Genomic DNA, 16,388 nt, shown 5'->3' on the forward strand with positions numbered 1-16,388 from the left:
TAAAATAACTAAGCCTTATTTATATTATCACTCCTGAAATGAAAATGAAATGAAATGAAAATCGCTTATTGTCACGAGTAGGCTTCAATGAAGTTACTGTGAAAAGACCCTAGTCGCCACATTCCGGCGCCTGTCCGGGGAGGCTGGTACGGGAATCGAACCGTGCTGCTGGCCTGTTTGGTCTGCTTTAAAAGCCAGCGATTTAGCCGAGAGAGCTAAACGAGCCCCTACTGGAATGAACCTATCTTTCTGCACCGTCATAAAACTTCAAAATGTTAATGGCTCTGGTCCAGTCTCTTAGTTACTGAAGAGAGCTGACCAGGCATTCGTAACACCATGCCCTTGGAGACGGCCATCCCAAGCCCTTAGGGTAACAGAACTAGCCAACACAAAAAAACGACACCCCCCAGGACCCCAAGAAAAAAAAACCTGTACCCCAATTGAGCCCATACCTTTCCAATCCCACCCAGAGCAATGCACCATAAGAGGATGATAATTTAAGCCCTGGGCAGGGACGGGCTCCCCTCTGAGAAGAAGCCGTCAAGACATCCAAAAGGTAAGGACCCTGGGATGGTGGGCTGACTCCCTCCTCCCTGGCAGAAGCAGAGAGATCCCCACCACCTGACAGATCAGATCAGGATAAGAAAACCAACATCATGCTCACCTGAATGAAGAGATGATAAGGAGAGGAGCAGAAATCCCCCAGAGAGGGGCACCAGCCTAGTTCAAAGCGACAACCATCACAGAAAGGCTCTCCAGAGCAACCACCAACCTCAACCGCCTGACGACCACAGAAGCCCAGGGGAGGAACATGAAAAGGGACCCAAACTGAATAAGGAAAAACCTAGCCTCAAGAAGACAGAAGAAACCCAGTTCTTTCCAGGGTACAAACTCTGTTCAGGTCAAAGAAGGATGAAGACATTTTTAACTCAAAGAATGTAGAAATTGAAAAGAAAAACACAAAACAGAATAGCTTGAACTGGAGGGGCTATCCTCAATCTTAGTGCGGATCGAACTAACCCTACCTACCATATCCACCAACCCTTTACCATGCCCCAGCTTCAATCGTCTTCTTCAGAAACAAGATAGAGGGTGACAAAAATCAGTCCACAACCTCAACCGCAAGGATTGTAAGAGACAATAACCAGGACTAAAACTATGCGCAAATTGCACTTCCCATAATTTACTCATAATGGCCTTACTAACAAAGGATAACAGAACAAGGATAATTAACGGCACAGGCCATCATGCTCACATTTCACAGTCCCCTTCAGGACAAAAGCAACAGTCAAAAAAGTCAACATGATCAAGAGGGAGACACAACCAGGATTCTTGAAGAACCACAGGTCAGCTTGCAGGATAACTTCTATGTCACACGAGAAAACAAAGGATAAGGTAGGGTCAACAATCACTCTCCAGGATTCCATCGATCAAAGCATGAGACACAACTACTTCCACCATGCCATCTCACCGATGCCCAGGTGGTCCACATCCTAGGCCCCAACCAGGAAGAACATGACCCGCTTAGCCATATCCAAGCCCTCATGACCATCATCGAGAATAGGATGGTGTACGATCAGCGATTGGTGGGCCCTACCGATCCCAGGCCTCACAGACAGGATATGTAGTGCTATATCACATGTGATGCACTCAAATCCTAAATCAAGACTACTAAAGCATGGCAGCCAATTCTCAAACACAATTGGGAATTCATCTCCCATCTTTTGCTAAAGCCCGGGCATGGGGGAAAATCCTACCGTACTGGTCAGGATACGCGACCCACTATGCAGCAGGTCTCGCGACACGAAGGTGGCCCTTAAGCAGGGGCAGTGCTCTTTTGAGTGTAAGAACCCTCTTACGCTCCTCCACTGCTTTTCTAAAGTTATCCCACAATCAATCAAAGTGACCTGCACTGCAGAGGCGAAATGCTTCATCAAAACATCTTCGAAGGAGGCCATCATCCGACGAACGCAGCACTGCCAAGTCAAGAGCTCATTCAGTTGCAATTACTCCATTTCCAGCTGGGTCCCACACCAGCTCCAGAATGCCACGGGTAAAAAAGATGATTTAAGCATTTTCTCTCGGCTCTTTCTCACAAAATTACCAATCAGAAAATTCCTGGGTCATGGTTCAAGTCATGTAGCCCAGGAAAAATGGAAATGCGCATCAAGGTGAAATGAGGGATTAAAAGACAAACAGAGCAAAAATGCAACTGCTCCCTCGATCACATCACGTGACCCACCCCGGATTCCTCTTTAACAAGCCTCTTAAGCCTGTAAGAAGTCCTCTCCCCCAATGTTTATCCCTCAATCCCCAAGGCTGCCTCTTAAATCCCAACACCAAACTCTGCCTCTCTTGGGCCTGCTAGTTTGGCATCCGGCAAGACCCAAAACTCTCATCTAACCAAATCCTAATTCAAGCCTGTGTCTAGAAGTTCTGGAGATTTGCCAGCCTCCAATTAGTAATTGCCTTCCTATTCCTGAGGTATGGAAACCCCACCTTCAGCCTACTATTAGCCACTTGGCCATTAAATGGCTTTTGGAGTTCCACTTAGTCGGCTCCACTACTAACCTTTTATCCAGGTGGGGCAGGGAATCTGGTACCATGTATAATTCAACCCATACTTTGCAATAGTTTGACATGTCCCTCTTACAAATACATAGCCCATCTGTAACAGCACAGAGAGACTGAACAGCGAGGCAGACCCAATTTAAGGATTTCCATGCAGAACATTGATTCAAAATTCTCATTAGTATTCTCCTGAAGTTGATATTTGACGTGGTAAAATTTGGGAACATTTTCAGCAAAAATTACACTTCCTGGAGCTCCTTCCATTTTAATGAAAATGCCCACAGGACTTTGAAACAGAAACAAACTCGATGTGATAGTTTAAAATATATATATTTTTATTCAAGGCATTTAACAAATATAAACAGAATATCAGAAGAACACATCAACCCAATAAACAACCACAACCCCCCAATCCCCCTGACTCCAACACCCTGCCACATCCCGTCTTCCCCATTTTGACCTTATCCCCCCCCCTCCTTGCTGACCCCTCAATTCTCCTTGAATAAATCAATTAACGGTTTCCACTTCGAGGCAAACTCCTCTACTGACCCCCGCAGAGCGAACCTAACCTCCAACCTCAGGAATTCTGCCAGGTCACACCCCCACTTTTGGTAGCTCCGAGTCCCACTAACCCAACAAAATCCGTCACCGGACTATCAGGGAGGCAAAGGCCAATACATTGGCCTCTCTATCCCACTGCCCTCCCAGCTCCTCCTCCCATTTGCGCTTAATATCTTCCATTGGAGGCCCCTCCCTCTCCATCAATTCCTTGTAAATATCCAACACATTCCCTTCCCCTATTTCGTCCTCCGTTATGCAACACCAGAGGCGGCAGCCCTAGGAATGTTGGCATGTCTCTCTTTTCACGAAATCCTGAACCTATAGGTACCTACAACTATTCCCCTTGGTCAACTCATACTATTCCAACAACTCTTCCAGCCCTGAAAATTTGCTCCCTATAAACAAGTCCGTTAAGTACTCAATCCCCATCTGCCGCAACCCCTGTAATTTCATGTCCAGCTCCGCCGACACAAACCTGGTTGTCGCAGATCGGCGCTCACAACGACATACCCTCCAACCCAAAATACTGGCTACACTGCCCCCACACATTTAAAGCTGACACCACCAATGTGCTGACTGAGTACCTGACCAGCGAGAACGGCAAAGGCACCAACAAGCTCTCAAACCTGTTCTCCTACATCACGCCACCTCCACCCGCCTCTAAACCAATCTCTCCTGCACAGACCACTTTCTCACCATCGCAATATTCGTCACCCAATAATAATTTATCAAATCTGACAATGCCAGCCCCTACCTCCTCGCTTCCGTTCCAGAAATGCCCGCTGCACCGCGAGGCCTTCCCCGTTCATACAAACCCTGAGATCAGCCCACTGACTTTCCTAAAAAAAGATCTAGGGTCAAAGATAGTGAGGTTCTGAAACCACAAACAGAAACCTAGACAGCACCGTCATTTTCACTGTCTGCACCTGCCCAGCCAGCGACAACAGCAAAACATCCCATCTCTTAAAATGTACCTTCATCCCCTCCACCAATCGAGTCAAGTTCAATCAATGCAGCTGGGCCCAATTCTGGGCCACATGAATACCCAGGTTCCTGAAGCTTGTCCCTACCAAACAAATTTGTGCTTTTATAGTTGAGCTATTTTCCCACATATCACCCAGAATTAGGCCAAAGGTCAATGGCAAGTGATGGCGAGATGGGGATCATGGCTGGGGGAATCATGGAGGCAGGGGTTGGCAGCAAGGACAGATGGGGTGGCTTGCTCAGCCTGCTCTTTATCCAAGGCTGCGTTCCTTGATGAGGCACTGGGTGTCTTTGAACAAGTGGCCTCCCCTGGAAGCCCACAAGTAACCCCAGGATTTGTTTTCCATGCTCCCCACATGGCGACACTGGGTAAATGCAATTAGAGGTTGGATGGAGCCTTTAATTGGCATTAATTTCTCACTTAAGGGCCTCCATCAACAACAGAGTAGAAGACCATTTACAAGCCATCAAACCCTGGACTTAACAAGGCAGAGGCAAGGTCACCTCCTGCCACCCTCCCATCCAATTAAATGGATGTCAGGAGAGCATTAAATTCCACCTAGAATGATCGGGCATTTAAACAAATATGTACTGATCCAAGAGAATCGGTGTGAATTAGCTATAAAAATAGAAAATTTTGGAAACACTCAGCAGGTTATTGGCAGCACTAGCTGACAGAAACAGAGGCTACCAGGGAGGCAAAGGCCAAAACATCAGCCTCTCTCGCCCCCTGAGTCTTCCGACACATTACAAATCGCCACCTCTGGATACGGAACCACACGTGCCTTCAATACCGTTGACATGACATCGGCAAATCCCTGCCAAAATCCAGTAAGCCTTCGACATGCCCTAAACATGTGGACATGATTTGCGGGCCCTCCCGCACACCGCCACACCTATCCTCCACCCCTTCAAAGAACGTGCTCATGCAGGCCACAGTCATATACGCCCTGTAGACCACCTTGAATTGTATCAGGCTGAGCCTGGCACACGGCGAGGACACGGTGACTCTACTCAGGGCATCCTCCCACAACCCCGGCTCCAACTCCTTGCCCAATTCTTCCTCCCATTTTCGCTTCACTTCTCCTATCGGGGCTCCCTCCCATTCCATGAGCTCTTGATAAATTTCCAAGATCTTCTGAGTAAGACCAAACCTTTCCTTAAAGGGCCACTCCCATGACAGTTAGTAATAAAGGTTGTTTTAATATACCATATGCCTATTTTGCTTGAAATCACTCCTGGAGCGAAGTATCATTTCCTCACGGTCTTACAATAAAATAAAATATTGGGTTTCTGTCCAGTATCCTAGCCACTGTTGGGGTTTGACCTGGGATGATAATACTCGATCCCAAATAATTGTTTCACGAAGCATACCCACTACTGATGTTAATCTAACAGGACTGTAATTGTTGGGCTATCTGTTCAATCTTTTTTGAATTAGGGCGTAACATTTGCAATTCTCCAATCCACTGGCACTTACGAATCTTACGAAGTCTGCTGTCCTGACTCGGAGTACAAATTCTACCCATGAACTATGTTTCTCTCTGCAGATGCTGCCATAACCTGCTGAGCATTTTCTGTATTTATTGATTTAGTCTTGGGATCTACCTCCTTGCCCAACCCACGATGGAGAGTGTGACTTCATGCAGAAACTGAAGAAGGTGAAAAATGTAATCATAACAACTGTTAGTGATACTTGCCATTCTGAAATCGCCGCTCTGGTTCATTTCATTGGTTAAAACACATAAAAGAAAGGACCAGGAAACAAGGAATATAATATTTGCAAGAAGAAGAGTCACTGCTTCTGTACTGAAAAATATGAATAATGTTGTTAAGATGCAAAATCTTGAATTCTGACATGACATATTCTCATAACCACCTATCTCTTATTAGTTTGGTATGATGTGAAAATTTTCAACATTGAACAATACTTGCATCTTTAGAAAAACAATATTCATGAAGTATTTTCAATAACAAAGACATAATAACCTTGGGAAGAATCTTTTGCCATACCTGGATTGGAAATCAGGACACAGTTCAATCTTCTCAAAGACACCAATTAGGAACCAGTCGTTGAGATCACCGTCCAATTAGGGACAGTCGGTGGGCTGATGAGTCAGGAGCGCGAATGAGCATGTAAAATTTAACAGGTCTCCAGCAGTCTCCACTGTGGATGCAGTGAGATTACCACTGTGTTGAATTGAACAAGTATTTTTACAGGAAATGGAAGTGGGACAGGGAATGCTTGCAAGATTTTTCACCACCACTTCCTTGGATGTTTTGTTGGTGGAACTAAATGCAAGAAAGGTGCTGTTTTTCAAAGGGCAGGAGGAGGTCGCTTAGCATGGCCAAGCAGGCATGGCTGGAGGTAGCTGAGGGGCCCCACAGTCACAGTAAGTTGAAAAGCAAATGGATACAGTACTTCAATAATTTCTTGATAGCTAGCAAAGTGCAACTTCCATCTGGCAGCCATGGCACTTTCAGCTCCTCAGTCCTTTCCACAAAAACGTTGTAAGGTACACTATTTGCAATAACGCAAAAGTGGAGGCTTGTAGTCTGCATCCACTAATTTTGCAATTATATTTTTGCATTTAGTTCTGCTTTGCTCTAAATTTTAAAAGAATCCACATTAAGCCTATATTGAACATTACTTTGCAGACCTTGATTTAGAACTAAGTGTGAATGTGCAGCATTAAGTTAAATAATCAATAGTAATCCACAGCAATATTCTGAACTGTGCACTTACTTTCCCCAACTTTATTTTCCATACTTGCCATGTTAACAGCTGAAAGTACATCTTCAAACCATTGTTTTTCTTTTTGGATTATACTGACAAACATAAAAATTGTTATTGTGCAGCATTTCATGATCCTTGAATTATAAGGCAAGACAATGGATAACCTTTCATGTGGTGTGATCAAATACGGTGTGGAATCAGGAGTTGGAGTTTGATTGAAGGGCAATATATAACCTGATTAGTGGTAGATGGGAGATGATGTGTTATCTGTGTTGGTCTAACATCAACTGCAACTGGATGCAGTAAAACGAGAAACAGGCTTCCGACACAGGAGATGGTCCAACACTGTTTTATTGAACCTGCTGATTGCTGTACATAATCTGCTGTGGGTTAACACTCTATTAACCTAACTGATAACCTCCTACTGGCTTGACCAGACTAGCTCTCTACCACATGGTTATGATGTTCATTGGCCTGTGCACTGTGACTATCTCCCTAGCCGTGTCCTGTGAGAGAGAGAGAGCCTTAATGCCCTGTGGGCTTTATTATAGTGGCGGTGTCCTGTCTGGTGATTAGTTGTTCTGTGTCGTGTGTGTTCATTGGTTATCCTGTGTGTCAATCACTGCCTGTCTGCATCTCATGATATAAATGAGCGGATATTTTGACACCTCCCCCTTTTAAAATAAATTTTGGAACATGGCTGTATATGCATGCATAACTATGTACAAGTGGGGAATGAATGAACATATGTACATGGGAAGGTGTCTATTGTGCAGATACAGAGCAAACTGAACAAAATTTACAAGATTTAAGTCTATAGATTCAGTCTTTGTGGTGGGCGATGAATTCTTGTTGATGGCCGCAGCGGTGGGGGGGGGGGGGGGGGGGGGGACGCTGGCACCTGGACAGGTGGGATTGCTGCTATCTCGGTGGCCTTGTGGACAGGTGGGATCGCTGCCAGATCGGTGGCCTTGTGGTGCAAGACGTCCGGAGGAGGCATGATGACATGCGGAGAAGCGCGGTCGGGTGATGGGCAGGGAACTTTACGCAGCGCCCTCCTGTTGCGCCGTAAAATGGAGCCATCAGCCATTCGGACAACGAAAGACCTGGGAGCAGCCTGTCTGATGACAACAGCTGGGGCTGACCAACCTCTCTCAGGCAGCTGAACGCAAACAACATTGTCTGGAGCCAGCGCAGCCAGATCCTTGGCATGAGCATCATACGTTATCTTTTGCTGGTCACTGGATCGCTGTACCTTCTGCAGCACCGTGAGGTGGTCAAGGTCTGGAACGTGGATGGCTGGAACAGTCGTCCTCAGGTTGTGGTTCATGAGCAACTGCGCCGGAGGCAAACCAGTTGACAGAGGGGTTTCCCTGTATGCCAATAGCGGCAGGTTGAAATCCGAGGCTGAGTCTGCAGCCTTGCACACCAACTGCTTGACAACATGGACCCCTTTCTCAGCCTTCCCGTTTAATCGCGGGTAATGGGGACTGGATGTGATATGACTAAAGTGGTAGGATGTGCAAAGTCGGACCACTCTTACCGTGAGTGGCATCCCATGCCTGACAAATGTCTATTTGCAGGCTTTGATGACGGACTTGGACGTGAGGTCCGACAGTTTCACCACTTCCGGGTAGCTGGAGAAGTAGTCGACCAGAAGCACGTAATCACGCCCATTGGTCTATCCCCACTTTGGACCACGGAGAGGTCATGATCTCGTGCTGTTGCAGCGTTTCCTTGGGCTGAGCTGGTTGAAACTCCTGGCATCTTGTGCAGTTGAGGACTGTTGGCAATGTCCTGGCTACTGCCAGGCCAGTAAACTGCCTGCAGAGCTCTGCGTTGACATTTCTCGACCCCCATGTGACCCTCATGGATCTGTCTGAGCACCATGTTTTGCATGCTTTGGGAAAAACGATTCTATCTAGTTTAAGAAGGATCCCACCCTCGACAACCGTCAGCTCGTCCTTAACATTGAAGAACTTGGGACACTGCCCCTTTTGCCAGCCATGGACGAGGTGCTTCATCATGCGCTGCAGAAGGGGTCTTTGGCAGTTTCTTTGCGTATTTGTATAACTCGCTCATCAGTGGCTGGGAGGTTGCTGGCACACAACTGTACCTGTGCTTCAATGTGGCGAATCAAGTCGCCCTGTTCACACGGCGTGGTGACGGATCGGGATAGGGCGACGATCAGCTCATTACCCGGTGTGTAGATGAGTTCGAAGTCATATCGGCGGAGACGTAGAAGAATTTGCTGCAGCCACGGTGTCACGTTATTTAAATCCTTTTGGATTATGTAGACTAAAGGCCTGTGGTCTGTTTCCACCGTGAACTTTGGCAGGCCGTATACGGAGTCATGAAACTTGACTATTCCTGTCAGGAGACCCAAGCACTCCTTTTCGATCTGGGCATACCATTGTTCGGTCAGAGTCATGGCCCTGGAGGCGTATGCCACAGGAGCCCAGGACGCGGAGTTGTCTCGCTGGAGGAGCACCGCCCCAATGCCATCCTGGCTTGCATCTGTGGATATCTTGGTATCCTTGGTTGGGTCAAAGAATGCCAGTATTGGGGTTGTGGTCAGCTTCGACTTCAGCTCAAGCCACTCCGCTTGACGTGCGGGAAGCCACTGGAAGACTGTCGAGTTTTTTCCGAGAGGCCGGAGGGCTGTGGTGTGGCGTGACCCGACTTTTCGTCCGACGTCACTTTGTCCAACGTCACTTTGTCCACGTCTTTTGGTCCTACGTCTTTTTTGTCCGCACGTCTTTTGGTCCTACGTCTTTTTGTCCGATGATTTTTTTGTCCAAAGACGTTTTGTGCGATGATTTTTTTGTCCAAAGACTTTTTGTCCAATTGTAAATAAACTCCTTAGAAAACAAGGTATAATATCTTCAATAATGTATGCACAAAACTATAACGAGCCTCGTTAAAGGATTGTTATTACCGTTCTCTTTCCTTTAACGAGCCTCGTTAAAGGATAGTTATTATCGTTCTCTTTCCTTTAACGAGCCTCGTTAAAGGATTGTTATTACCGTTCTCTTTCCATTCAGTTGTTATTGTATCGCTAAAACCTTATGATAAAGTAGTATACTCATTCTCTCAAATTCTTCGGGGAGATCCGTCAAATTCATGTACGCGATATAAAAAAATAACTGAACGCCTCAAAAGATTGGTCACTGAATATCGTTCAACAAGAAAAATTGATTTTTTGAGGAATGTGGCGTATAATTTGCATCAATTTTAAGTGATATCTTATTACTTTTAGTAATTTTTAGTAATTAGTAAACTTTTAGATAGTTAAATCTTATTACTTTTCTTAAATAACTTTTTTTTTAAAATACATTTTTCCACTGTATTTTACTTGTATTTTATCAATAAAATTCTCATAATAAATCATTAGTTCTGTGAATCTATCATTGAAGATATTATACCTTATTTTCTACGGAGTTTATTTACAATTGGACAAAAAGTCGTAGGACCAAAAGACGTGGACGAAATGACGTTGGACGAAGTGACGTCGGACAAAAAGACATAGCACCGTGGTGTGGGATGCCATGTTCGGAATTAATTTCCCAAGAAAATTCACCATCCCGAGGAAATAGAGGACCGCCTTTTTGTCCTCTGGGGTCTTCATGGCATTGATTGCCAGCACATTGTCAGCGTCAGGTTGCACACCCTGCTGTGAAATGTGGTCAAACAGAAACTTGATAGCAGACCTACCAAATGAGCATTTTGCCCTGTTGAGCTGGAGGTCGTTTTCATGAAGCCTCTGGAAAACTTGTTTGAGGTGAGCGATGTGATCCTCGGGCGTTGTGGACCAGATGATCACATCGTCCACATAGACTCACACCCCCTCGATGCCCTCCATCATTTGCTCCATTATGCTATGAAATACTTCGGAAGCTGATATGATACCAAAAGGCATGCGGTTGTAGCAATACCTGCTGAACGGAGTGTTAAACGTGCACAGCTTCCGACTGGACTCGTCCAGCTGTATCTGCCAGAATCCACGGGAGGGGGCCAGCTTGATAAAGAATTTGGCATGAGCCATCTCACAGGTTAACTCTTCACGCTTTGGGATCGGATATTGCTCGCGCATGTTGCAATTCAGGTCTTTGGGATCGATGCACATGCGGAGTTCACCAGAGGGCTTCTTGATGCAGACCATGGAGATGACCCAGTCTGTTGGTTCTGTGACCTTTGAGATGATACCCTGGTCTTGGAGCTCTCGTAGCTGCGTTTTCAGACGATCCTTGAGAGGAGCCGGCACCCCACCTGGTGCACGGATGACTGGGCTGGCATTCGGTTTGAGCAATATCTTGTAACGATATAGGAGCGTGCCTATTCCATCAAACACGTTGTCGTACTGCGTGAGAATGTCGTCTATCTCAGCCTGGAGATTTACATTGGGCGAGGCAGTCGCCGGTGTCGAGGACATGGCGTGGACGCGCTGGACCAGATTTCAGAGTTTGCATGCGTGAGCACCGAGCAGTGATGCCTTGTCAGGCCGGACAATCTGACACGATCCACTGGTAGCTATGGCATTCCCACTGTAGTCAAGGAGCTGGCTTGCTGGTGGAAGAATGCTAGGTTGGTCTCGGATCTTGTCGAGGTCCGACTGTGATATGAGGTTTGCAGATGCGCCAGTGTCCAATTTAAATCGGATGCGAGACTGGTTAACCGTGATGACAGCACACCACTCGTCGTCAGGATCCACAGTGAGGATTGAAAGGTGGTTTGCAGGAACGTTGGAAGCCAGCTCGCTCGTGATGATTATGCCCACCCAGTATGGAGACTCGAGGCAGTCAGCATCGGGGTCCATTGGGCTGTCGGGATCCGAATCCTGCATGCCTTGTTGTACGCAGCGGACACGTCTGCGTGGCAGCTGGGATCGCTGGCTGTTGGTCGGTGGAGCGGACCTGCATAAGGCCGCGTAATGCCCAGGCTTTCCACACTGCAGACATCGCCTTCCTTTGGTTGGGCATTGCCACTTTAAATGGGCGGAGCCACAATTTGAACACGTCATGACGCTGACGTCAACAGGTTCTGTGCGCCATCACACATGTGCAGTGCGGTCGCCTGACGTTCGCACATGCACATCGCTGTCTTCGGCCTTGTCGTCCACCCTGTCGTATCGCACATGCGTAGGGGCCCGGGAAAAGCGCGCGAAACGGCCACCTTCCTCGATGTTCAGGCCTTGCATTTTTGCGATGGCCTGCACCCTTTCTGCCTCATGGGCGGCTAGTTTTGCATTTTCTGCAGCCCTGATGCAGGAGTAACGATTCCTGGCATGTTCATGGACAATGCACGTATCGATGGCAACAGAGAGGGTCAACTGTTTGATTTTGAGGAGCTGCTCCCGCAGGGAGTCGGACTGGACCCCGAAAATGATCTGATCCCGGATCATGGAATCAGCCGTCGAGTCATAATTACATGACTGCGCTAGGATGCGGAGATGGGTCAAGAAGTACTGAAAAGGTTCGTCCTTACCCTGAAGCCTCTGTTGGAAGATGTACGTTCAAAGCTCTCATTCACCTCACTGTCACAGTGGTTGTCGAATTTCAGCAGAACCGTCTTGAACTTCGTCTTGTCTTCGTCATCGACAAACGTGAAAGAGTTATAGATGTGGATGGCGTGATCCCCTGCAGTCGACAGGAACAGCGCGATCTTTCAGGCATCCGATGCTGCCTCGAGGTCGGAGGCCTCGATATATAGGAGGAACTTCTGTTTGAAGACTTTCCAGTTGGCGCCGAGTTTGCCAGAGATTCGGATTTGTGGAGGAGGTTTGATCTTTTCCATGCCGCTGGATGGCTGCCTGCTGGTCGTTGCAGATTCACTCGAGGTAGGTTTGTTAGAGTTAATAGCTCCCTGGTACCATGATGTGTTATCTGTGTTGGTCTGACATCGACTGCAACTGAATGCAGTAAAACGAGAAACAGGCTTCCGACACAGGAGATGGTTCAACACTGTTTTATTGAACCTGCTGATTGCTGTACATAATATTCTGTGTGTTGACACTCTATTAACCTAACTGATAACCTCCTACTGGCTTGACCAGACTAGCTCTCTACCATATGGTTATGATGTTCATTGGCCTGTGCACTGTGACTATCTCCCTAGCCATATCCTGTGAGAGAGAGAGAGCCTTAATGCCCTGTGGGCTTTATAGTGGTGGTGTCCTGTCTGGTGATTGGTTGTTCTGTGTCGTGTGTGTTCATTGGTTATCCTGTGTGTCAATCACTGCCTGTCTGCATCTCAGGATATTGTCAAGACTGCAAACCTTATAGTGCTGTGAGGAGAATTTGATAAGATCTCATGTTTACTTTCCTCCTATTTTGAAAGGCTGGAATGGAGCCAGAAATTGGACTTAAAGGTGCACAGCATCTAATGTTTGAATCTTCAGCTAAAGTACATTAGTCAACGACTCAGGGCTACAGGTGGCAGAGGGTGGTCAATGGAGTAACTAACCGGATTGTCCATCCCTGTACAAGGTTATTTGGATACCTGGTGATGTATGAAACATAGGGGGCAGGATTCTCCGTTGGCTGAAGCCAGAATCAGGAAATGCGAATGGACAGAGAATGGGTCCCAATTCCGAAATTCTGGCTAACGCCGATATCACGCCAAATCGCAATTCTCCGTCGCCTCGACAGCGGCGTCAATGCATTCCAGATCGCACATACAGTAAATGCTGTTGGCATATCATTAACGGGCCTGACCCGGTTTTCTCCAGGACCTCCGCCTTTGAGAGGGCAGCCCAGTCCTGGACCTCGGCCAGCACCTGCACAGAGTGCTGCAGGCCTTGAATATGCTGATCCAGATCCAAAACCATCGCCCCAAAGGCCTCCATTGCAGACGCCACCATGCGGTGTTGGCCTGGGTAGCACACATGGTCAGCACCACCTCCTGCTCCTGCACGCAGTTGGACTGCTCCAACTGCACCTGCAGGTGCTGGCTGCTCGCCTACAACCCCTCATGTAGTCCCTGGCTCTGTGACTGCATCTCCACTGTAGATGGAACTATCCATTCCAGAAGCCTGAAACTCGCCTGGATGGCAGTTAGTCCCTGGGGTCAGCCTATCCTTCGACTGTCCGCCCCCTCAGGAGTTTCTACCTCCACCTGAGGTACCAGAGCAACTATGTGGTGCGCATCAGCGGGTGTACCAGGATCCTCTTCACTGAAGTGCCCAACCAAGGTGAGTGTCTCTGGGATGGTGGATGGTGTTGGTGATAGCTGTGACGAAATCAGTGTCATCCCTGGACTCAAACTCAAGGGTCTTGGGTCACAGGCATATGGCTCCCGTCAGTGTTGGTGTCCTCATCGCTTGTCAGTACACGGAGAGGCTCAGGTTGTGGCAGTTGCTGGGGGCGGGGGCAACTAGATGGAACCCCCCCCCCCCTTCCCCCATCACCAGCAAGTCCTGCAAGCCACAAGACAAGATGCATGATTAGGCCGTGGACCAGGAGGAGTAGAGGTGGTGGGGGTGAGGGTGGTGTGGGGATATGGGTGGAGGTGAGGGTGAGGTTGACACTTGCCATGGGAACCGCGCCAAAGCGGGTCTGTGTTCCTCACCTGCCGCCAACCTCCATCCCAGTGACTTCCCTTTTCACAGGGCCGCCAACCACGACCAGGGCTTTGCCATGGTGAGCAGCCGCAGGTCCGGCGGTCCCCCTCCAATTTTCTCCCGCTCCCGGAGGGGGGGGGGAACAGAAAAAAAGTGTTAGACTGTCCGATGCATGCAGCCTAGTGGGTGGGTAGCTGGTGGCCTCAGTGGCCAGGGCACCACACCATGGCAGCCGGTATGGATGTTGGCATGTGGTGGCGGGGGGATGGGATGGGTACCAGGGGCACAGTGCTGCCTACTCACCTGGCCACCCTGAGGAGGTCGTACAGTTTTGTCCTGCACTGCAGGCCTGTCCGGATGGTATTATGCATGGCACTGACCGCCTCTGCCACCTGTGCTCAGAACCGGCTGGTAGCCTCATTCCCAGGCCAGGGTACAAAGTGGCCCGCCTCTCCTCCACGGCGACCAGGAGGGTCTCCAGCTCAGCATTCGTTAAGTAGCGCTTCTTGCTGCCATCTTGTTGGCTGGGATGGTGTGTGAGGGAGTGCAGTGTGCATATACAGCTGTAGTTTGCCAGCCTTCTGAATGTCAATCGCGAATCCAGCTCCGTTTCTCATTGGAATCAATAGTATTTCACGTGGTGTTGGTGGTAGTCTCTTAACAGGCGTTGAATCATTCCAGGTGCGGCACCAGTTTTGCTATCGTGGAAGTCCATGAATCCTGCTCCAGCATCAATACTTAGTCTCAGGAACGGAGAATCCAGCTGAGGGAATTTACCATTTGGGGAGTTGTATTAAACAGACCAATTTGGCTGCCGCCAATTTGGGGTTACTGTTTGCAATATGATATTTATTTGTATGTATCTGTGATACAGTTTGTATGTCAACTTCAGGAGGAAATTTTTCAGAGCCGCTAGCCAGCGGTAATAATCGCGATGGCCCAGTGAATCCCATTAAGAATCTCCCGGCCCGCCCTACCAGTACCTACGAGGTTCCCACCCAGACCTGGCGGACATACAAATACTTCATAAAGCTAATTGTAATAGCATTATTGGTCAGGGAACCTGATTCACCGCCCACCAGGGATGCTCCAGCACCCCCAGGTGGGCACCTGTTGGCGTGAATTAGTACAAGTCATGAGAAACATCTGTGACATGACAGGAAATAGTTTAAAGGGTTTAAGGAGACAGAGAGGAGGCTTTGACTTTCTGCTCACAGATCTTGAATCTTGAAGTGCTGTAAAACAGTTTAAAGGTTTTCACGTCTACAGATGGGAAGACCAGAATATCAATCCCATCCCAGGAAAGACCCTGACTTGAGCCTCTCCAGCGCAGCCCAAACCCCACCAACCCTCACTTCCCCTGAACGACTCTCCCTCAGTACCCTGGAGGCAAGTGTGGGGAAGGGTAATCACCCTCTCACCAACCCCCCTCTCAAAGTGTAAGCTGCTAGATTGGCATGGCCGAGAGACAGGATCTGAACGGGTAGAGACTGAGGGCAAGGACGCGGCTGAAGGGGGGGACTGAGAGGGAGGTCTTACCAGTTCCGCAGGGAGCACTGCATCAGTATTCAGAGATTGGGGCACCCTTTAAAAACTGTGCCTCAGGGACCTCTGGTGGCGGGATGCAAGGGGAGGATGCGAACATCTGGCTCCCGCTAGAAAGCTGATCTTTTTTGCCCTTTTTCTGCCGCCATGGATCTTTCACTTCTCAGGAACTTTTGTGATTTAGCAGAATAAAGTTTTTCCTTCTCGGAGATGTCCAGGAGACTGAAGCCTCTCAGGGATCTTCTGGAGATAAGATGGTGGGGGTGAATTCTTCCTTCCTGACCACTCCGCTAACGGCTGAGGCTCTTACCAGCATTTTGGCAAGTGAGCTAGATAAACAGCAGGGTAGCATGGTGGTTAGCATAAATGCTTCACAGCTCCAGGGTCCCAGATTCAATTCCCGGCTGGGTCACTGTCTGTGTGGAGTCTGCA

General features: G+C 48.1%; 1 protein-coding gene across 2 annotated transcripts in view; it reads right to left on the reverse strand.

Moving 5' to 3' along the window:
- LOC119967674 (transient receptor potential cation channel subfamily A member 1-like) overlaps nucleotides 1-16,388 on the reverse strand; it is a 311,686-nt gene that overhangs the window by 104,153 nt on the left and 191,145 nt on the right. For both annotated transcript variants that reach the window (XM_038800496.1, XM_038800495.1), the window contains one exon: nucleotides 5,817-5,925. In XM_038800496.1, the coding sequence (XP_038656424.1) occupies nucleotides 5,817-5,925 (109 nt within the window). The remainder of the gene's footprint in view (nucleotides 1-5,816; nucleotides 5,926-16,388) is intronic.

The sequence above is a fragment of the Scyliorhinus canicula genome, chromosome 6, assembly GCF_902713615.1.
Source record: "Scyliorhinus canicula chromosome 6, sScyCan1.1, whole genome shotgun sequence".
Taxonomy (NCBI): domain Eukaryota; kingdom Metazoa; phylum Chordata; class Chondrichthyes; order Carcharhiniformes; family Scyliorhinidae; genus Scyliorhinus; species Scyliorhinus canicula.